Consider the following 23,595-nt stretch of genomic DNA (forward strand, 5'->3'; position numbering starts at 1 on the left):
TAAAAATTTTATTTTAAAACTTTTTATATTTTTTGCTTTATTTTGTTAAGAATTACAATGGTATACATACACTAAGCAAAATGATGCAGAATTAATATCTAATGTGCAAAGTGGAACAAAAAAAAAAAAAAAATATCTAATGTGCAAAGTGGAACAAAAAAAAAAAAAAAAAAAAAAAAAAAACTGGATCTCAGTGTAAATAATCTGTAGAATCTCAGCACCATTCAGAAGTTCGAATAATTTTTTATCTATAACCATGTAATGTGAAATTACCCTCAAAATCAACACTCATTTTCGAAACACTTGAACGAGTGGAAAAAAATGCTCAAACAGGAAGCATTCGATGAATGTATTGTTAATATTTAAAAGAAAAATTTATAAATCTCATTTATTTTTCATGGCTTTAGACATTATACCAGGCATGGCCAGACTGCGGCTCTGGCACTTTAAATGTGACTTGCTCTCAATAAACAGCAGCTTAATTTTCGACATAAAATTGCATTTTGAAATAGAAATAATGCAATGACGAGTTTTTTTTTTATTAATAACTAATTTGCTTTCTTTAAGTATATTATGTACGTAAAAAAATTAATTGATTTCAATCTTTCCGCCGCAAGTTTATCGTCAGAATAACAAACCAGAATGGCAAATAATTCTTTTCCTGCCAATTACTATCACAATCATGTACTGCTTTTAGAGCAGGTAATGGCTTCGGGCTAGCACATAATATATTTATACAATTTAAAATTAATGCTCTCGAATGTTTTTTCCTCTGGCTAGTTTTATTTCAGATAGTTATGTTCTTTCTGTGTAAATCCCTTGCTTTACAACGACAGTTCGTGATCCATTGTCTTCGAAGATTTGCTATTCCTCCTAGGATACTAGTTTTACTTAGTCTTTGAATAGCTAGGATAACAGCTAAAAGAGCCTCTGTCATGGAGGGAAATCGCGGTCTAATTGGGAACTTTTTTACTCTGCGAAAAAATTTGAAATCTACAGATTTTATAGTTAGTCCTTTTACAAGTGAGCTTCAAAGTTAATTCCCCATTCTTAAGTAAGTTAGGTCAGTTTTATGCAATTTTCTTCACATTTTTTGCAATCACTCGCACTAAAATGTTGCAGTTATACTCCTTGCACCTGAAACATTCCCCATTTCCAATCTTTCGCAGTAATGCTTTGATAATCCTAGGCAAAATTCATCACTTACGTAACCATTGGTTGAACATGAAACTTTTGGGGTCCTGGAGAGAATGGAATTCTCTAGAATGACAACGATTTCAATTCTGGTTAAAATTTTTAATTTGTACTTTATCCGTTGCCGTTCTTCGTGATAGAAAGCTTTCATCTTTATCATTAAACTTTCATTTCAATAATGATCAATCAATAAGTGGCCAACTGGACACAAATTTCCTTTTTCTAATACACAGCTTCTGCCAACATATTGATGACAGTGAAATAGTTTTAACTCGTGATATTTCCTAGCATATTACTTTACAAACTTTTTCTTTTTAGCCCTCCGCAAATATCACATTAAATTTGAGCCGGTGTTATGGTCTCTGACGCCCGATAGTTTTAAAATTTTTCGCTTCTTTGTTTCACAGTCTAGTGCAGTTGAACCGGTTCTGGTGCCTGCGCTACAATTCATTAACCGATTGATATTTTTAATCTTCTTAATCTTCGATCACCTTGTATGCCTTACATACCCTTCACAAAAGCTTAGTAGCCCTCAGGAATGTTGTACTACTGTCCATTCCCTGATTCCTAAAAATTTCACATATTGCATTGTGAAGTTCTGGGACATTTTATCCCCATAAACATTTCGTTTTGAACTGGGATCTTTCATTTTAATAAAACAAACCCCATACGCAGACAGACTCCATTTTAAAGAATTATCAATTTAAACTGTCATTTTCTAGAGAACTCAAGTAGACTTTTACTTTTGCCTCAGACCTTTAGCTCCAAATAACACAAATATATGCAACCGCTTCTCGTCTTTAGTAGTTTAATATACAACTTCCTATAAGGAATGCAGAGCACAGTTTTAAAAGTGAATGGAAGATTTGACTGCACTATCTTAAATCTGGTGTTAGATCTCTACATTTTTAAACTATCATGTAGCATTCGCAAACTGCTAGATATTTAATTGTACTAGATATCCCTCTCCTTGTTTACATCTGTATTTATTATTACAATACAACTTTAGCATGGAGGAACTCTAACATTGGTAAACACTTAAACCTTGAAGCTCACTTTCTTGACAAAATTTGACAAACATAAGATAATTTGAGACGAACAATGCAAAAAGAAACCATATTTGTGATCCATTTAATAAATTTACTTTACAAATAAAACTATGAAATGAAAGGTTACTTTCATTTGACAATACTAGAAGACTCATTAGAGGTGATGACATTCAAAATGGCAGCTTCAATAATAACAATTCACTGTGGTAGAATAGAAAAGAAACACGCCAATGTCACAATTAAAATCGCAATAACAACCTTGTATTTAGCGTACATATGTTAAAATAATCAATCGATTTCGAGGGCAGCTAAAGGTCCCTCCTCATCAGGAGAACGAAATTACTAGAAAGGGGAAAAAGAAGAAAAATAAAGCATTGGCAAAGGAGTCTCAGAAACACGTGGTCGTTATCAGCACACACGTAGTCGTAAACGGATTTTTAATCAGATTACACTGGCCCAGAGCCGCCGCTAGGGTGATGGCCGCCTGTGTGCCCACATAGTTTTCGCCGGCCCGTCCCTCCCCCCTTCTCTAGAGCACAAAATGAAGATCGTTGGAATGGAATACAATTTATGTAAATATCTACCTTTTTCCAAAGAATAATTTTTCAGCAAATTTGTCTTAAAAAAAAAATTTTTTTTTTCAGTTATAAAACTTTATAACTATCTTAAAAAGTCAATGTCTTAATATAAAATAGACCTAATTTTTAACGAAATCGTTTTAAAAATATAAAGAAAAATTAGTAAAATTGTGGGAACTAAATCAAACAGGTTTAAAAAAAACTTACCTTATAATGGTGAAAAAAAGAACCTGGGAGCTTTAAAACACTTCTCAAATTGTTTTTAGGATAAAAGTTAAAATTGCACTCTCCGAGATTTTGCAGTTGCCAAAGCCAATAATCTTTCCTGACTCATGGATGATCTAAGATAGTTTTTTTATCAACTTGAGCTTGGAGAATGAACGTTCTCCAGTTGCAACAGTGACCGGTAAGTTCAAGAAAATTCTAATATGTACGGTTAAATTGGGAAAAGATGACGATAAATTATTTTCTAGTATGTATTCAAGAATTCCAATTGTATTCATATTAGTTTTAAGATGGGGTTGCATAGCTTTAATTTCTTCGAATAATTCCGCCCCATTAATGTCGCTATGATTTAGCTTCTTGTCTGTCAAGGCTAGTTCTGCTTCGGCACAGTGGGCTTTCAGTTCATTGTCTTTAAGGTCACCATATTCGTGTATATTATATAAAATTTTAAAGATGTTAATATGTTGGTATAATAATTGAAATCTCTCATTTATAGCCCCAATTGTTGCATCCAAAATTTTAAAGTAAAAGTTGACTTTAAAAGAGCTCTCTGTATCTAAAATGCTTTCATCCTCGTGTTCATAATCAAAATTTCTTTTTCTTCTTCCAATGCGTTTTGCTGCTGGAGGAGCAAATTCTGCTTCTAGTTCAACTTCCGCAGCAATTTGCTTTGCAACATCCATAAATATTTTGAAATGTTCGTCACATCTTATTTCAACAAAGTAGTCTTTTAAATTTTCTAGGGCTTCGGCTGAAGATTTAATATTGGACTTTGTAAAAGTTTACTCACTACGTTGACTTTCTTAAGAATGGCATGCCAGATTATTGTTGAAAATATAAATTTAAAAGTACTGATTTTTTTTACCCAGCGAATTTGTCAAAGTTTTCGTAATTATATCCCTAGTTGCATCATCTTTTAATTCTGCTAGAGCATCATATATTTCACCTAATTGTGTTTTAAGTGGTGTGATTGCTTCTATACGACTTTCCCATTTTGTATCTGATAATGGCTTTAATGTAAGTTTCGGAATATGCGCTAATAAAATACTCCATCTATAATTTGATGCTGAGAGGTAAACGTACAATTCCTGAATTAAGTAAAAAAAAAAAAAAAAAAAAAAAAAAAAAAAATCAACCGTTTCGAAGCTTATTTTAGCAGCGTCGTTCACAACAAGATGTAAACTGTGAGCTATACAAGAAATAAAAAATGCACGGGGACAAGCGCCCAAAATTTTTTTCTGTAGTCCTATAAGTTTTCCTCATTGTCATAACCTAGTCTACGTAAATTATTCATATCCAGTTTTAGCTCTTGAACGTTTTTTACTATAAACTCATATAATCCTTGACCAGTTGTATCTGTAATTGGGCAGAATCCCAAGAAATGTTCATAAATCTTAACTGGTGGGGCGCAAGGAACACATCGAATTATAACAGTTATTTGTTCAGTATGTGAAATATCTGGGGTACAATCTAGAATTGTAGAAAAATATTTTGCCTGTCGTATTTTGTCTAATATTTGTTCTTGTATAGTTGTTGCCAATAACTTAATCATTTTGTTTTGGTGTTCCCAACCTAGATAGAAAGGCGCGCTTTTGTAATTTTTGGATTGTATTCTACTAAATGTTCGGAAAAAACTGTGTCAAATTCGGAAATCATTTGAGTCAATTGAAGGAAATTTCTATTATCTGGCTGAAACAGTTTTTGTGATGAAACCCTAAAGGACAAGCACTGACGAGATAAATATCTGACAATAAACATCAATCTTTCAATAACGCCACGCCAATGATTTTTTTCCAGTTCGTATAATCGCTGATTGGACGAGTCAGTTGTCGTACCCTTTTTCAGTGCTACACTCAAATCATGCATTTGTTTAGTATATTTAATATGGATTAATCTGCTCTCATGCCTTTTCAAGATTAAAGATAAGTGTTGCCAATCATTCACTCCTTCTTTACCATATATACGCTCCTTTTTCTCAGTGACATCGGTGCAAAATAGTTTACATGGAGCACAGAAAACACTATTTAAAGATAAAGAATATAATAACCAAGGACGGTGGATTTTTTCACCATTGCTTAAAGTACCTTAAAAATATGACTCTGAATTTTTTTTATTTTGCTCATCTCTGGGAAATGCTATGTTTTGAACTTGACTTGGGAAATTTTCAATTATATATCGTACATGACTGTGGGTTAGGTTTATAGGCCATTTACCAGGATCGTCAGAAACTAGGCAAAGAGCGTCGTCTTTTTCTAAAAGATTGAAAAGTAGTTAAAGCATCCATGTCCATACCTGTTTCAGTTGTCTGCTCTACTTTTTCCTTCCATTATTCTTCCCTCTTCTCTTTTTCATGATTATCAACATCATGATTTTTTTCAGTAAATGAAATGCCTTTCCCTGCTTCCCAGCACACTACAGATTCATCTCTTAGGCACCCGGTACCCATAGAAGTTGATGCACCAAAATTTACAATATTTACATTGTCATTATTACTTACATTTCTTGAAATTTCTGTTGTTGAATTGTCACTTTTAATATCACTATTATCACTTCCAGTTTTCAAATATTTTTCTAAGGCACCGCTTTGTTGTTGCTGTTCTTCAAGCCTAGCTTTCCTCTTTGGTTTATATTGATAACCTGACAGTCTTTTAGTTTTTCTGTCAGACATTTTTAAGGGTTGAAAATGAAAACCTAAATAGTAATATACAAAACTGCACTGAATCTACGCTCGTTTTTGGTAAAAAGTATGTAAGTATCAATTTTCTTCGCATCTACTGCAAATTTACAAGGCAACTGTAAAAAAATTAAGGCGCAGCCAAATATATCTGCGCATGCGCTTGGTGATGTCTGCTTTTCGTCTGTCGAGTTTCTAGGAGGGGGGGAAGAATGCCCTCCTCGTATAGGGGGAATGCCATCTGTTTGCCACAGCAAGTATTAACCAACAATTGGTTATTTTCGCGAATTAATAACCCCAATTATTAGTTTGGTCAGTTGTAATATTTTTCAATCATCAATTCTTTGCTGCATCGGCGGATATTCCATAACCCAATAAAGAAGAAAATTTGACAACTCAAGTGTTTATTTCCTTATGTTGTTACAATACTATAATACAATAAAAATTTGAGAAAAAATACGTTCGGCTTATTTTCGTTATTAAAGCTTGATAAACTCGGCGAGTATGATTTTTTGCTTAAAGATCGGCGGTCCGCAGCCGCCTGCGAGTTTTGAACACACCGCACACATCGTAGCGGCGGCCCTACACTGGCCGCCTACTTTTACTGAGCCAGGCTATCTGTTCAAACATATAACACATAGACTAAAACGCAAACAAATCAAGGAAGTCAAAAAATAGGGAGCGAGGGGCAACTGCACCAAAGACTGAAACTCGAACAACTGAATCTTGGTGCGTGAAGGTGCAGTTGCTCCTCGCTCCCTATTTTTTGACTTCCTTGATTTGTTTGCGTTTTAGTCTATGTGTTATATGTTTGATCAGCTAGCATGGCTCAGTAAAAGTAAGCCGCCAGTGTAATCCGATTCAAAATCCGCTTACGACCACGACTTTCTGAGACTTCTTTGCCGATGCTTTTTTTCTCTTCTTTTTCCCCTTTCTAGTAATTTTATTCTCTTGATGAGGAGGGACCTTTAGCTGCCCTCGAAATTGAGTATTTTAACATATGTTCGCTAAATACAAGGTTGTTATTGCGATTTTAATTCACTGTGGGTTTCACTATGCAAAAACTCTATTAGAAATCGTTGTTTAGACATTTCTGAATCAACTTTGCTAAAAATGCATCTCATTGTCACAATCTTACAAAACCAAATGAAATAGTTCAAAGGCAGGAGTGACTTGTTCGAGAAAAAAGCGCTAAAGTTCTGATACTTGTGCAGGTTAACAACGAAGCAGAAGTCAATAATGGAATGGCAGAAAACATTTGTGCCATTTAGCCTTAAAGCTTCACAAAATGCCAACAGACAAATAAGCAAAATTATGGCATATGTTGCACAAATTTCTGCAGTGTAATAAGTCTTACAAATCTGACAAATCACTGGCGAAAAGTCAAATGGATGAAATTTAACATAGATGATTTCAGAGACAGACTCGCGTTCTATGACGAAGACGTTCATTTACGTGGGAAAAGAAACAAATACAGTATATTTGACTTATGGAAAACCTGCTAGTTCCACTAGTTCTCTGAAGATAAACGTTTCTTTCCCTCAATAAATTGTGACCTTTTTTCCTTCGCACAACCTTATAATTTATTCCCCTTGAGGATACTTAAAAAGAAGATTTTCTTATACCCACTTATCCACAGGAATTACAGAAAAAAAAAAAAAGCAGTGATCAGGAGAGGCAGTTGTCTTAATTGATCAAGCTATATTATCAGCCTTTGGAGATTTTTTTTATTAATGTGTTGTCTTATTACTTTGCCTTCATATTTATTTCTCCTTTCTCGGCTTTCAATGTTATCTGTATTAGGTCGTGTAATTAAGTGCAGAGTTCTTAAGAGATTTCTTTTGGAAGCTACAGTTGACATCTCACTATTACTTTATTTAGTAGCTATGTTACTTATTTCATCTCTAATTTGCTATCCGTAACTGTTGGTGAAAGTTTGTGGGCCTTAAACAAAGCTTGTAGTCTCCTTTTGTTGTGTAATGTAATATTTCAATTTCATTTTGAACTTTGCTTTTTTTTTTTTTTTTAATGAGCCTACAAGCTGAGTAGATTTATTTTTTATACACAGGCAATGTAACCTTTGATCAGACAGCTAAAAAAAAATCATTTTAAAATACTGAATCAGTTATTTTACATAGAACTTTAAGGTGAGGTGATAAGTCATCTGACTGTCTTTACAGGTCCAATAGTTTACAATCAGAACAGGGTAGATACGTGCACATGTCTGGCTAGAACTCCGGAACTACTTGAGCTTATAACGATGAGCTACGTTAAAGGATTTTCAAATCCAGTATTTGTGTCCGTAGAAAATTGGAGAGCTAAACTTTCATTTTACATCTATATTTGTGAAATTAATCCTTTACAGTAGTTATAAATATCTTTTCTTTCTATAACATTAATTTTGATTTAGATGTGTTTGAAAACCAGTTCAAGATTCAACCGCCATTGCTAAAGTGTTCAACTGGTATACAGATTGAATATGTGGCCGAAAAACATTCATATATGTTTATACATTTATATATATAATTGCTAGGTTTATTTGTAGTAGGCTATCTATGACCACAATTTTGAGACAGTTCGAGATATAGTTTCGGAAATTTTCAGCGATGCCCAGAGTACTGATTAATTAAAAATTCCGGCTAACTTCACTAGAAGTTTACGATGAAACAATGCAGGCATAAATGAAATGAAGGTTCCAATAGCACTGAAATTGCAATAATCTTTTTTTAGTGAACTCTTATTTACAGGGCATCAGTACAAGTCACTCCACAGTTTTAATTAATATTTAACGATTTTTTAGTTTTGGGTTCAGAACATTTGAATGATGAAAATAGTTCAAAGATTTGACATTAAGAATTTGAAATCTTTCTGAAGATTCGAGAAATGCAAGGTTTCGAAAGTATCATTCTCGGGGGAAAAATGCAATTTATAATCCAGTTCGCATCTAATGAATTTATTCATTTAGTGAGATTTGATCTCAGTATGTTGGCCCTCGTGTTGTGTGAGAAAGTACAGTTTTCACACACAAGCCTGAAAAAGTCAATAGCTTATTCTGAAGTAATTTTTATTTTTCGAATAAGCTTCTTTGATATGCGAGATGTCCTGTATCATTTATTTTACTTTTTCGAAAATGATATGTAGGAGTCACCATTTAAGAAAAAACATTTATTCTTTAAAATGATAGACTCTTCACTCATATGAAAAATCTTTCCCAATAAGTATTTCTAAAGACAAACACATATTTTCTCGACTTCAGTTCAGTTCTAATAAAACCAAACAAGGATTATTATCAAACAAGATAAAGGAATCCCCCCCAAAAAAGCTTGTTTTTTACTTGAAAGAATAATGCTGAAATGCACTATACAGTTGTTTCAATTTTATAATTTGTTTGGATATACATTTCAGACAGCAAAACTAAGTAAATAAAGTTCCAGATTTTTATAAAACCATATTAATTACACAAAAATGCAAAATTCTCATTAACTTACTTGAATGTTTATTTTTTAAATAATATATATATATGGATTTGAGACTCTTGGAAAATCCAATTGCAGCTCTCTAGGTTTAACAAATTTACCATGCGGCTCCTATTGTAATGAAGTTTTGCACCGCTGTATTATACTATTATGAGTTACAGAAAGTTCTGCTTCTGGTTTTATGCAATTATGGCAAAGTGAGGGATATCTGCCTCTTTTTAAGGGCAACTGGCTCATATACACATTACACATGAAAATCACAGCAAACAGGCTGCCTGCCTGTTTGCTGTGATCCAGATTGAACTATCAGTGTGCAGCTACTTTACTAGTCAGCTGTTGAAGGGCCCTTCATTTACAGAAAGATTTGTATTACTGAAACAGCATGTTTTATTTCTAAACAAATTAAAGGAATAAAGTGATTAAACATTATTTATAGTATATAATAGAGATACATACATAAAACTCAGCACCACAAAAATTGACATTTGAGATACAAAAAAATGATAGAACTTAGCTAAGTTTTTTTTTTTTAAAAAAAAGGGGGAAAAAAAACTAACTCTAAGATATTATGCAGCTTGATTTAGGATGATTTTTCAATCTGTTAGCTAATTTTAATAAATTTGTAACACTTCTCACTTCATTTTTGGCCCACTTCTACCAAATGTATTATTTTGAAACTTAGATTTTTAAAGCATTTTTTTTAGAATTTTCTATACACATACTTCTTTTAATCATAAAAAAACTGATTTTTAACCTTTCAGACAAATCCAAAAATAATTTTTGGAATAAATTTGATCAATTTTCCCAGAATTTTAGATCATAAGTTTCAAAAAAGAATTTCAATGAATTGTATATAATCATAAGATAATTCCCAAAACCTTGAAACATTTCTATGCTTATTGAAGGGAATAATTTTCCTTAATTCATAAGCAATAAATTTTCTATTCTGCAGAGTAGAGGGTATGAAATATATATAATTTTTTTAATTTTGTTGTTTTAATTAAACGTAATAAAAAGTATACATTATTTTTTTAATGTTCTCAATTTTTAAATCTTTCATTATGTTCTTAGAATATGTGAATAAAATAGTGAGGCATTTTTAAAGTATTTAGACATTAGAAGAATTTTATGAAATAGAAGTGATAACAGAAAAATGACACATACAAGGAATGATTACATTGGAATCGCTTAAATTTCTGACAATACTGACTTAAAATGAGTCATTGTTACCAGTCCCACTATTTTTAGTTACAAGCAAAAAATGCTGAGATAGTGAAAAAGTATTACTTTTCTTTCATTGACCTAAAGCTACGTAATTTAAAGCTTTTTATAAACATTTTGAGAAATAATTATAAAAAACAACATACATTTTCAGACACTTCCTAAAAGTGCACATTTTAACTTTACATGGGAAAAAAAAATTCAGCATTAAAATGAATAAAAATAAAAAAATAATTTATAAGCAGTATCAATACAGTATGTTACATATAAGGGAATTTCATTCATTCTACTAAAATTAAAGGGATAAATATGTAACATAAACAACAAATCCCCAAATGAAATACTGTATTGGTTATGATAATTTAACTTTTCTTAAATGGTCTGTTTTTAAGGTTTAATCTTTTATACAAAATAAATGAACATTTCTTGAAATTCATTTCATTTTGATATTTACATTTTATACAGGATATGCACAAAATATGACTTAGCAAAAAGGTCTCTTACAGATGTGGTGGCACTGTTCAGTGTTGTGGAAGTGAAGTTTATATAGATGATATATTAACAATAAAGTAGAATAATTTTATTGTTACAATGCAAATTTCATTCATTCACATGAAAAAGTGACAAGGCACAACAAGTACAAATTCTGCATGAATTACAATGAAAGCAGTATATGACTAATAAAATAAAAATACAAAAACAGAAACATGAGACTGTACTAGGAGAAAAAAAAGAAGCTGCAATAATATAGTAAAGTGACATGATATATAAGCACATAATGGCATATTTAAAACATGAGGTAGAAAAACTAATTACAAAATAATGCAGTTAATGTTGAGCACGGGTGTTGAGAATAAAAAAGGAACTTCAAAATATCACAAGACTAAATGATTTTGACTATAAAATATGACAAACTTGTTCTACGAAAGTTACAGTGTAAAATGTATATAATGGTAAAAAATGAAGATCAGTATACAATTTTTTTCACAGCATTGTAAAAAACTGTAAACACAAAAAAGCATATCTGGAATGCTATATTCACAATATGATTATAAAAATAAGTAAAACAAATGTTGATTAAAAAATTATAATCACAATAGCAAAAATAGTTTCCATGAATATAGAAAAGATTTTGTATGATGATCTGAAGAATTTTTAACATTTAGCAAAAATATAATGGGCTAAAAATCAACGTAAATCATTCAAGTGAAAAATAAATGGCAATCTTTACAATATGCATTTTTAAAACTAGATTACATAATCATTTAAGATACAGTACATACATCTGAACTAATAGTTATTAAGATACGAACATATGCCTGTATTTTGTCCTGTATTGCATGCTAAATTTTATACTGAATTTTTAATTGTGACTAATAAATTTAATTCTTCACTGCATGCTATTATTAAATTTAGAATTATATCTTATTAAGTTTTACAAAATTCCTCTTTTGGCATCAAAAGGATTTCTTATTATGCTATATACAAACATATACCCAAATTTTTGATTTTGGAATTTATGTAACTACGCAATAAAGGAATAAATCTCATTTGAATATTATTAAACAACTGATTAACATTCTAATTTTGCAAGTTTTTCAAATTTCTCAAAAATCACTTTTATAAATCAACTGTTCAGTTTGAGATTTACACAGCAATGAAGTAAGATTAGGATATTTAATGCTTCACTATATAGTGGAGTCTTGGATCAAAATTATTAATTGATTCTCTAACCAAATTTTGTTTGGGTGTAATTAATTTAAAATTTGGGTCTTTCAGTGTAATTTTCAATGATGTATAGCAGCAATATAGAAGTTATATTCCACATTAGCTTGTTCATATTCACAAATGAAAATGTATAAAAACATTTAAAATAGTCAATATAGAAATATTTCCAAAATCCGTGTAATTGCGTTAGTAAAATTCGAAAAAAAAAAAATTCATAAAAAAATTGAGTAATGCAATTATTCAATAAAATACTGTATAAAAGTAGATCATTTTGTATAAATTTAACTACTGAGCAGATTTTGAAAAAAAGATCTGCAAATGTAAAACTAAGAAATGCATAATTGAGCAAAGTGTTTTATAACACACACAGCACAAGGGGGGGGGCTAAACACCATTTCCTGCAACATGCACAGCACATACAAGCTTCATGTTTTATTGACACAGTTGGATAGAGAAAGGTGAAACTTTAGATGACAAAATTAACTGGCATCTGAAAACAGAGGATACAGTTGAATTAATGAATTAATGTTAAATAAGGTTTAAAATCTACGAATTCCAAAAGTAAAAATTTTACAATAGGAAACATATGGTTTCAGATGATTCTGGTCTTCTATACAGTTTTAGAGAGGTTACATAAATAATTAATGCTCTCGGAAATACTAGTCACTTACAGGGGTTGTCACCACTAGAGAGTTCACTGCATTGTCAATTTTATACTATAGCGATATGCTCCAGGGCACATTAATAATTAATGCAGCAGTTAAACCTATGCTAACGGAATACAAGGATGAAACCAGATTTAGTTATCTATCATATTATTTGTCTATTTATGCATCATGCAACTGGTCCTAGTTAATGCACACATATCAAAACTGTTTAAAAAAGGAGAGGCATAAATTTACATCTTCTAAGCTTGAATGTAAATTTTGAACCCAAATAAAATGCAACTGCTTAAGAAATTTTGATACTCTCTGGACATGGACATAATTCATTTAATCCACATAATTTAAGTAACTATGTACAAGATTAGAATTTTACCTATAGAAGTTTTGCTATTCTGTTTTACTAGAAGCTTATCTAATGGCTTGACAAACAAAGGGATTAGTTAAAGCAAACTGAGAAGCTAAGATAATGGCCATACATTTAGTTTTGGGTGTAATACACACATCTGAAATTAAATAATTCTGATGATAATGCAATTAAAATGAAAAGATGACATTCAAAGCAAAGTAAATTTGAAGATCGAATGAACAGAAATGCAAGATTAAACACACTAATCAACATCCCAATCATTTTATATCATATTTAGCCGATTTATAAGATGCTAACATTAAATTATTTAAAATTCAAAACGGCAATCAGTTTATTGAACATCAAAGTGCTTTGTTAAATGCAGATCTTTTCAGAACAAAATATTTTAAAAATCATAAATTCACATTGCAAAAATATTATAAAAAATGGTGATTTTTTTCATTATATCCCTAGAAAGATTATTTAAAAATCAAAAAGCTTTTAAAATTCAGATGACATTTAGACTTTAAAATATAACCAAACCAACATTTCTGACAATAAATCTTTTTTGCCCAAATTTATATTTTATTTTTGAAATTCTAAAAACCCATTACTGAATTTATGGATATAATTACAGATGATTTATGTTACACAGTGAAACTCTTTAACATAACATTCGTACAGATATGAATTTTGTAAACATCTCCAAGTACAATATACAGTCAAAAGTTGTTAATTCGGACACCCATAATCCAGACCTCAAAGATACAAACTTTCTGAGCATGCGTCTACGGCTGCGAATATGCGTGTGCGCATGCCCAAAATACGTTGACGCATGCGCGTTTAATGTATAACGGACGGTATAAGCTAAGCTAAAATTATCTAATTCAGTTAGTGTTGCAGATTGCGTTGTTCCTTAATCTTCGAATTGGATTCGGCTTATTATTTTTTGCAGACTGTTAGAGCAATTTTATAAAATTAAGCTTAAACTTTCGATTATGTGAAACAGAATTTCCGATATATATTTACTAATATGTAAAGGATCTACAAAGCAAAAGTATGTTTCAAAGTCCATTAAACAAAAAGTGGAATTGCTGCAAAAAATGGATAAAGGCATATTTTTTGTTTATCTAACCATTCCGAAATCTGTTTAACAAGTTCACGCTGCTCTGCAGTGGGGGGACGCCGCGGCGCGCAACGAATTGGAAGTTGATCTGTCAGCACTATCCTTATCTTTAGGGCAGATGTTTTTATTTTATTTGGCTTATAATTCCTTACTAAATGTGGTATTTCATCTCGATGTACTCCCTCTTTGTATGATTTAAATCAAATTCCTCGTCATTATAATTCGCTTCCGATAGCGAAGAAAGTAAAGTAAAATAATAAATATTAAGTTTTTTTTTTTTTTTTTTTTTTTTGTAAATTTTGATACCCTTTAGATCATAATTGTTCTTTATTTCATAAATTACAGTTTCATATTTTTAATTTTATAATTTCTGCATGCCATTTTACCAGATTTAATCTGATGATCTATAATCCGGAATCGCCGAAGTCCCAACGAGTCCGGATTAACGACTTTTAACTGTATATTAGAATTTATTTTTCATTATTTTACATTCCTTCAAATACGAGGGTCACAAGATACTGCTAAATCAGTCTACATAATGATGATTTTACGGACTTCAAAATAAAATAAAATAAAATAAAAAAAAAAATAAAAAAAGGATAAAAGGAAATAAAAATAATGGAGTACCTCTTTCTTTAAATTCATAAATTATTTAATGATTTGTCCAAAGCTTTGATTTTCTAATACTCAATATATATGCTTAAAAATCGAAATGCTTCATATAGATGATACAGATAGCATTTAAATTTCAGAACAGTTTGCTTTATACTACTTAGCAAAAAAACTATTCCTCACCAGCAGGAGTGTCCTTATCGTCAGTCTTTTGTGATTTTTCTTCCTCAGTTTTCTTTTCAGTTTTCACCGAATCTTTCCTTTCTTTTCCTTTTTTGCTTTCAACCTAGAAAAAGAAAAATGATGCTTATATGAACTATTACCTACTTGGGAAAAATGTATATCAGAATATACTCTAAGTACTAAATTTTTATTCTCAAACAGTGGTCTCTAACTGACAACCTGCAAATACATTTTAGTACTAGTCAAAAAATTATTTATTCGTTACCAGCAGGAGGAGTGTCCATATCATCCATCTTATTTATTGTAAATATGATTAGAACATTTTGCAAATGGCAATTTTAATTAAAACATAAAACTTTATCTGTGGAAGAGCCCAGAATCATGAAGTTTGTTATACTGCATGAAGAAATTGAATGTGAACGCACAGAGAAATTATTTACATAACTTGGTGAGGTAGTTATGTCAAGGAGTTGTTTTAGAAGAGCTTTCCGATGTAATGAATGATGCATTTAGCATATTTAGCATTTCCTGTTGACATTCACAATAAAGAGCTATAAGGAAAGAATAAATGTAAGAAATTGGAAAGAATATTGACGTACGTACTTGTATTAACCCTTTGTACTCAAGGCCTTTTTCGCTTGCGTGAACCAGCAACTCAAGACGATTTCGGCCATATTCGGCAAACATTTTAAAAGTACTTTAAAAACATTTATAACAAAACAAACGTATACAAATAATAAAATTTCACCAATTTATTCATTTATATGTCAAAAACAACAAAGTTTGATAAATACTACACTCCTTAATTAGTTTTTTAGTTACTATAATATGTAATTAGTAATTAATATGTAATTAATAATAGTTATGTAACTAACTAAACTGAGCTAAGATTTGGCTACAATGTCAGCAAAGCCTAGTCCACGAAAGTACTTCCGAAAAAAATATCTCATTGCAAATAAGGAGATCGAGTTACAAAAGACCATAGCATTGTAGCAGCGTTGCTCAATTTAAGGCTTCAAATCTTTCGGGCAGCATAGCAGCGCCGCTCGAGTTCACACTTCAAATTGACTGGGGGCCCTATTGGCGCCGCTCGAGTGCAAAGGGTTAAAAAGTTTAAACAGCACCTACAAAAAAAAAAAAAAAAAAAAAAAAAAAAAAAAAAAAAAAACCAAAATCTTAAAATCTACCCTAATATTTCAAATAGAAAATGTCAAAATTGTACAAGAAACATTACCATTATTTTGACAAGAGTTTGAAGAAAGATGTACTGATTTCAACTTCATTTTCATTACCATCAAAAAGAATGTGAATAACACGCCAAGACAAATGGAGCAAATCAGAATAACTTTTATCCACACCCTTACCTTTATTTTAATCTAGATATTTCCCCTTTTCGTCCTTGATAGAATTGCTTATAATAAACCTCTCTGGAGTGTATCATTTCCAGATTAATCCATATCAAGACTTTTACATAATACTAGTGCCATTTTCTGAACTGAAACACAATCACCAATAATAATTTTAGAGAGTTACTTTTTAGGCAAACAAAATTATATCAAAATTGAAACAAATTCCCTCCAAATTAAATTTTTGTCTTGAACATATCTCACTTGCTTTATGCTCCTCGGCCTATCTAGAGTCTGCTGCACTTCTCTCCTTACCTTAACAATATAAAAAAAGAACAGATAATTAATGAGCCAAGTTATTGATAGCTGGAAATGTCAATTAAATTAAAATGAATATTTAAATCTGTCAGAATTGCTTTCTTCTTCATTTTATTTAATTACCAGGATATCAATCTTTCTAAATTATTAAATATGCATACAAATTCACTTTCATTTTGTTAAAAAAAAGGTGGCCTATGAGCTGTTTTCTAATTGTGCGTTCAGTCTACATGCAATTTGAGACCACTGTTCGAAATGAAAGTTTTCTCAAAAAGGAGAGAGTGTAAAGTAACAACTATTTCACAAGTACATATACAGTCATGCTTTGTTTATATAATTATAGGCTGCTTAGCTGTGTGTTGAAGATTTAATATCTGCAACCTATGTTGGGTAAGAACAAAAACTGCAACTTACATTCAAGTTTCAAAATATATGCTTGGTGAGAAACAGGCTATAAACACAGAAATACACTGCTTAAATCAGCTCAGTACAGTTATTTAGCAGCTATCATGAACATGAGCACCTGCATGGACATTTTGAACTAAAGTGCAAGTTGCCAACAGATAGCGTCGCAAGAAAGCCGCTGTTAGAGAACGCACAATTAAGAAGCGGCAGACACAGAAGAGTGTGAAGGAATGTATTAAAATTCCCAGCATATAGTTGGATATATATATATATATATATATATATATATATATATAATTAGCTCTTATACTAAACTAAAGGTAGTATAACGCGAGATATTTCTGATGAGTCAGAACAGAATATATCACCACTTTTAACAAATGTAACTATATGCAATAGACGAATAAGATTATGCTTGAGAGATTATGTATACAAATGAAAAAGGGGAAACTTCATTTAGCTCACATCAATGCTAACAGGGAGTAAATATAACAGCTTATGCCACATGACTATAATACATGCATAAAAATTAAATTGTTCTCACCACAGGTTTAGGCTTAGGCTCCATGGCTGGATCAATAGTAACCTTGCCGATATTATTCCTCTCGTGCAACTTTTGCATTGCTTCCGGTATCTAAATAGATTCAAAATATAATATCTGAAACTTTTATATTCTAAAACAAAATTTTAAATTTCAAAATATCTATTTAATAACTTATTCAATTTTTAAAAGTGAATTTAAATTCTAATTTGAAGCACTGAATTTAACCAGCTATTAAGTTCACATTTAAAAAAAATTACAATTCAATAGACAAAAAGGTCCACAGGCTGAAGAAAACTAGAAACAAATTTCAAACTGGATATAATGATAATCCTTCTGCCTATTTAAAATACTATTTAAAAACAGTGTATATTTAGATTATTTGATAAATAGTCTTGTATGCTAGATTTTTTTGGGGGGGGAGGTCCAACGTTTCTACTGCTTTCAAAATATTGAGTTTGTTAATCAATTTATTAATTTTACAAAACATGAAAGGAATTTTTAAAATATATAATGCCATGGAAATATTGAATATTTTTAGTTAGATCATGGATTAAATGCATTTTTATTATTTAAATAAATTTTTATTCAAAAGTAAGAAACTAATATTCTTAACCCCTTAACTGCTGCGGGCGTATATATACGCCTTGCTTGGCCGATGCGTTAACTGCCATGGGCATATATATACGCCCTTCCAAACTACTATCATTTGCTTTGCACTGCTACCTGTAAAATTATTCGCAAAGCTTTGGAATGCAACACCATGACAACTGCGTTAACTGCCATGGGCATATATATATGCCCTTCCAAACTACCATCATTTACTTTGTGCTGCTACCCATAAAATTATTCGCGAAGCTTTGGAATGCAACACTTTGACAAAGTATGCGAAGGAGGATACTATTTCAGAAAAGTATGGGGAGAAATTGGAGAGAGAGAGAGAGGGGTGTGTCTAAAGCAATGAAAGTAATGACTGCGCGGTACTGGCTGGTGTTGTTTGAGTAAAACGTTTTTATTCTGTGTCCTCCACTTTTGTTTACTTTTCGTAGTAGGTTCCAGGAATAAAGAAAGATATAATGGATGTTTCAAACCCATTTATCTTTTTTGAATTATTTTTTGATGAACTGCTCATGCTTCATATTGTTACTGAAACTAACCATTTTGTAGACGAGTATATGAACCAACACCTTGCAAACGAAATATCAAGAACAAAATCGTGGCATTCAACCATTTCAGAAGAAATATTTTTTTTAGGCATACTGATTTCACAATGTATAACACTGAAACCTGATATTACACTTTACTGGTCTAAAATTGAATTGACCGAAACTCCATTTTAGGGACCTTTTTATTATACTTTTACTCAAAACATTAAATTTTGTGCATTCATTTTTTCTTTTATTCTTTATTTTGTGAAAGTAAAACTCGCACTTATTTCCCCCCTAATACATTGCATAACTACGCATGCATGTGTGAAAAACCGCGGCACTGGGAAATGAATCTTGTAAGTTTTCCATGATAGTTAAGGGGTTAATAACTGCATCTACTGCTTTCAAACAGCTTAGTTAGTTAATCAACGGTAGACAAAGATAAATATCTTACATTCTGCCGAATGACAACCGAATCAAAAGTGAAACGATGCACTTATATTGGCTCAATATCAAATCCCATTTCGAGACTAACAGCCCTTTTGAGCTAAAAATCAGATATATATATATTTTGAATGTTATTTTAATTTTACACTTGCATAACTAATTTAAATTAAAATTCTAAGTAAGCAACTGCTTTACTCCTATATTGCCAATGCATATAATTTCTTTCTTAGGGGGAAAAACATTTTAAAAGCAACACATAAAAAACGAAATATTATGTTTACTCCTAAAAAATAATTACTCAAAATGGTTTGCAAGAAACAAGCAATTTTATTAGGCCACCAGAAATAAAATACTACTTGTATTAAGCTTCAATCAACAAACCTTCACAAGATTTATGAATTCACATAGACTATTCGCATAAATTTATGAATAGTTACAACCCATGAATCAAAGGGATGCATTTTTTCTGAAAAATCTTATTATTCACTCTTTTATAAATTAAATAATAATGAATTAATGTTTATTAGTAATCAATTCATTTCAAAAGCAATAATAATTTTTTACGTGAAAAAACACACTAATAATAAAATTTACATGAATACACTAAATGCTGAAATTTATGAGATTGTTTAAAACAAATTTGGACACAAATTTTAAATTTATAAATTACTAATTTTCCCCTTGTATAGTAGGGTCAAAATGGTATTCAGAACACTTACCTAAATCAATTTGAGAGAATTTTTTTTAGATTAATGACATGAATAATTAAAAAACTGAATATTAAAATCTCATTTTTAGTAAAACATTCAATTACACAAAAAATGTTTCATACATTTAAATTTTGAGAAAAATAATTTTTAAAATTATATTCACTGGGGAGTTACAAAAGTTTATATAAGCAGAAGCCTAATTGATTACTGACACACATGTTCAAATACTAATGTCAAGTGATGACACTAGCAGCTGTTTTTAAGCGCCTAATTTTTTTTTTAATGAAGCATTATTTCAAAAATGACAAAAATACAAGATTTTTAAATATATTTAAATACTATATTGTAATGACATAAGTTAATTTCAATAGATTCAAAATGTAAATTAATAAATATCCATCAAACTATTACACAAGTTTCATTAACATTTGCTTTATATAACACAATGAAGCAAATTAAATTATTATTGATTATTAATTGCTTAGTTGTGAGATTAATAAGGAGTTATTTTAACTTTCCTAGGGTCATGTTCTAATTCAATAAGTATAACAAAAGATAACTTTGAAATAATCTATTACAGGATGCATTTTTTAAGTTTGGTTAATGACAATGTACAGCCCATAATATCAACATACATCTTAAATTGGCTCTCATGAGCAAAGGAGGTGGCATTTAGTAATATAAACTATCAGCAAATAATACGAGTAAAAAATATCTATATCATAACTGTTAAAAATTCCTGAATCTTTACTGTTATATGCAACCCACTAGTATTACGTATTACACTATTCTAAAAACTATTACAGAAAACCTCTGAACCATACAAAATCTGCTTCAGATAAAAAAAGCAAATTTAATGCCAATTACAGGGGAAATTAAAAACAATTTAAAAATTACAAAGTTTTCACTTAAGAATTCTTTATAAATAAATTCAAAGATTGATAATTTAACAGTATGCATATTAAAAAGAAATACTTACATCCTCAAAAGCGTAAGTGGAATCAATAATTGGTTTTATTTGTCCATCCAGCCAAAGTTTAAAAACTTTCTCAACTACATTTCTGACGTAATCATGACCATTCTGTTTGTAAAGCAAATGTCTCAGATGAAAACCAGACACTGACTTGTTTTCATCAAAAAGTTTCATAGGCTTTAATTTGTCAACTTGCCACCACTTTTAAAGGAAGGGGAGGAAAAAGTAATGTATATAGTACAGAAATGTTAATACTAATATATTTCAAACAGCAAAGAATATACTTATTAATAAGGTAGTCTAATTTTAGATAAAAATCATTGAAAAATTTATACTTACTGATTTTGCAACACTGAAGATGCTTTTTGTTTCACCAGTAACTATATTAGAATTACCTATAAAATAAACATGAATAAGTTTAGCCCCAAAAACATCAAATGGTGAGTGACTTGGATGTATTTGTAAAATCACTTAAAGCATACTTTATTTGACAGATCCAAATTCCTATTTTACTTTTATCTACCAATTCAATTTTTTATTTCTCAGATTACTACATGTCCAAGGGATAATTGAAAGCTGTGGCATATGATTTTCTCAACATGTTGAGCGCGGCAGCGAATTTGCTGTCCTTTACGTTCAGCCGGCAGCGAGTTAAGCTGTATTTTTGTTTAGAATGTTTCAATACATTTCATTAAAACTAAATTTGATCACATTTCATTGAGACTATATTTATTTTTTAACTTTAATACTGTCGGTCCCATGGACCAATGCCAGCCATACAAAATTTCCAGTGCCTGTCCCCAGGGATCGACGCCAGCCACATGGAAAGTTCATTGCAGGTCCCCAGGAACCGAAGCCGGATACATGGAAAGTTCAATGCCGATCCCTAGGGACCAGCGCCGTGCTCAACGTGTTAACCTATTTGAATTTTTAACCTATTTGTGCTAACCTATCCTTATTTGAACCTTATAAGTATGCTTATTTGATTTCATTAAATAAAAAGGCCAAGCTTTCAATTCCTAATTATCATATCTAAAAAAGTAAGAACCCATTGCCAGCTGGTAGAAAGATTTTACATTATGTGGCAAAACAGCCAGAGATTTTGAACCTGTTACTTTATTCTTACATTTAATTAGCACATTGTTGCAGTTTTGTTCAGATGAATAAAATTTATTCAAGTTAGTTGCAGCAATCCAGAATCTTACCAGAAGTAAAATGTAGGCATTTATGAATTTTTTACTAGAAATGAGGGCCTACTGGAAATGGATAAATATGTTTTGTTTATAGCAACAATACGAATCAACAAAATGTAACAAATTGGTAATGTAAATTATCTAGTGGAAGAGCTGAGAGTTATGATGAGCAAAGGAGTAGCAGTTATTGGTTTATTTAATTATGGTAAAACGTTCAAAGGCCGTCTGCCTAAGAGGAAGGATGCCTTCGTGGGAGACTTTTATAAGGTAAACTGGCTCGTATACATGTCACACATGGGGGAAAACCATGAAAACACCCATGGAGCCAGCTCGTTTGCCAGGATTCGAACCAACGACTGAACTACCAGTGTTCAGAGACTTTAATGACACTTTCTCAGAAGAGCTACGTTATCCGAACAACTAATTTTATAGAAACAATCATTCTTGAATATAAGGCAAGTATGAAAAAAGCAAGCTGATGTTCTGATTTGGAATCTTTTTAGTGCGAGAAATTTCCTACTAGAGAAGAAACTAGTTTCATACGAGCAGATATGGTCTCTTTGAAAGCACACTATCATCTGTAGATAATTTTGGGCAATTTAAAAGACCTTATTTTGCAAAGAATTCAGATAACTTTGAAAACAGATATTCAATAAGTAAAGAAAACTAAAAAACATTTTGTCATCTAGGAAAGGGAATATCATTTCCAGCATCTTTTACAGATGAATATTACTTGCTCAAAAACTGATTAAAGATGTACTGAAATGAATATGTTTTTTAGTTTGAAATCTAGGAATTATATAATGAAATGATAAATAACATTGTTGCAAAACAGGGACTCTCCACCTTTTCCTTGCATTGACCATTTCTAAAAGAATAGTTTTCTTCATCAAATCCATTGCATTTTTCTCCAAGCATATAACATGATCATAACACTAATTAACTAATTATTCATACAAAACTTAAAAATAATAATTACACTAAAATACGAATAAAAGTTTTAAATAAAATGGTTTATTAAACTTATTTTTTGTATTCTTATTACTTTTAATTTAAAAAATACAAGTTTTCAGAAACAAAAATCGGATTCTAATTGACCAAAAGCTTCATTTTAATTAATGTGATGGCTATGCTTGATGCATAGACACAATTTTTTGAATATCTGGCACACAATTGCTTAGCTTAATTCTTAAATCACCTTGTTCAGAAATATTAAATCTGTTTCTTGTTTTCTGTTATAAGTTATTTAGTTTAAGATAACACACCAAACAAATATTAATTTAGAAGTTAAACAACAAAAACCAGCATTATATTTGCAAATTTTCTCAGGACTAATTTCGATGGTTTCACTGAAGTGCTGCCATTTGCACTTTGGCATCTGAGGGTGATGGTTCAGTACAATCATCGAAACTAGTCCTTTGAAAATTTCAAATATAA

The 23,595-nt window shown here is 30.8% G+C and overlaps 1 protein-coding gene across 1 annotated transcript in view; it reads right to left on the reverse strand.

Annotated features, from left to right (window-relative positions):
* Positions 1-10,975: 10,975 nt before the first annotated feature.
* LOC118183568 (putative NADPH-dependent quinone oxidoreductase VAT1L) overlaps positions 10,976-23,595 on the reverse strand; it is a 44,441-nt gene continuing 31,821 nt past the window's right edge. Inside the window, exons 6-10 of the mRNA XM_035353166.2 lie at positions 21,305-21,360; positions 20,972-21,166; positions 17,691-17,780; positions 15,078-15,180; positions 10,976-12,635 (exon numbers count right to left, since the gene is read on the reverse strand). Of these exons, the coding sequence (XP_035209057.2) occupies positions 12,625-12,635; positions 15,078-15,180; positions 17,691-17,780; positions 20,972-21,166; positions 21,305-21,360 (455 nt within the window). The 3' untranslated portion in view covers positions 10,976-12,624. The remainder of the gene's footprint in view (positions 12,636-15,077; positions 15,181-17,690; positions 17,781-20,971; positions 21,167-21,304; positions 21,361-23,595) is intronic.

The sequence above is a fragment of the Stegodyphus dumicola genome, chromosome 2 (assembly GCF_044657685.1).
Source record: "Stegodyphus dumicola isolate Sdum_Otavi_A_Nest chromosome 2, ASM4465768v1".
NCBI classification, from domain to species: domain Eukaryota; kingdom Metazoa; phylum Arthropoda; class Arachnida; order Araneae; family Eresidae; genus Stegodyphus; species Stegodyphus dumicola.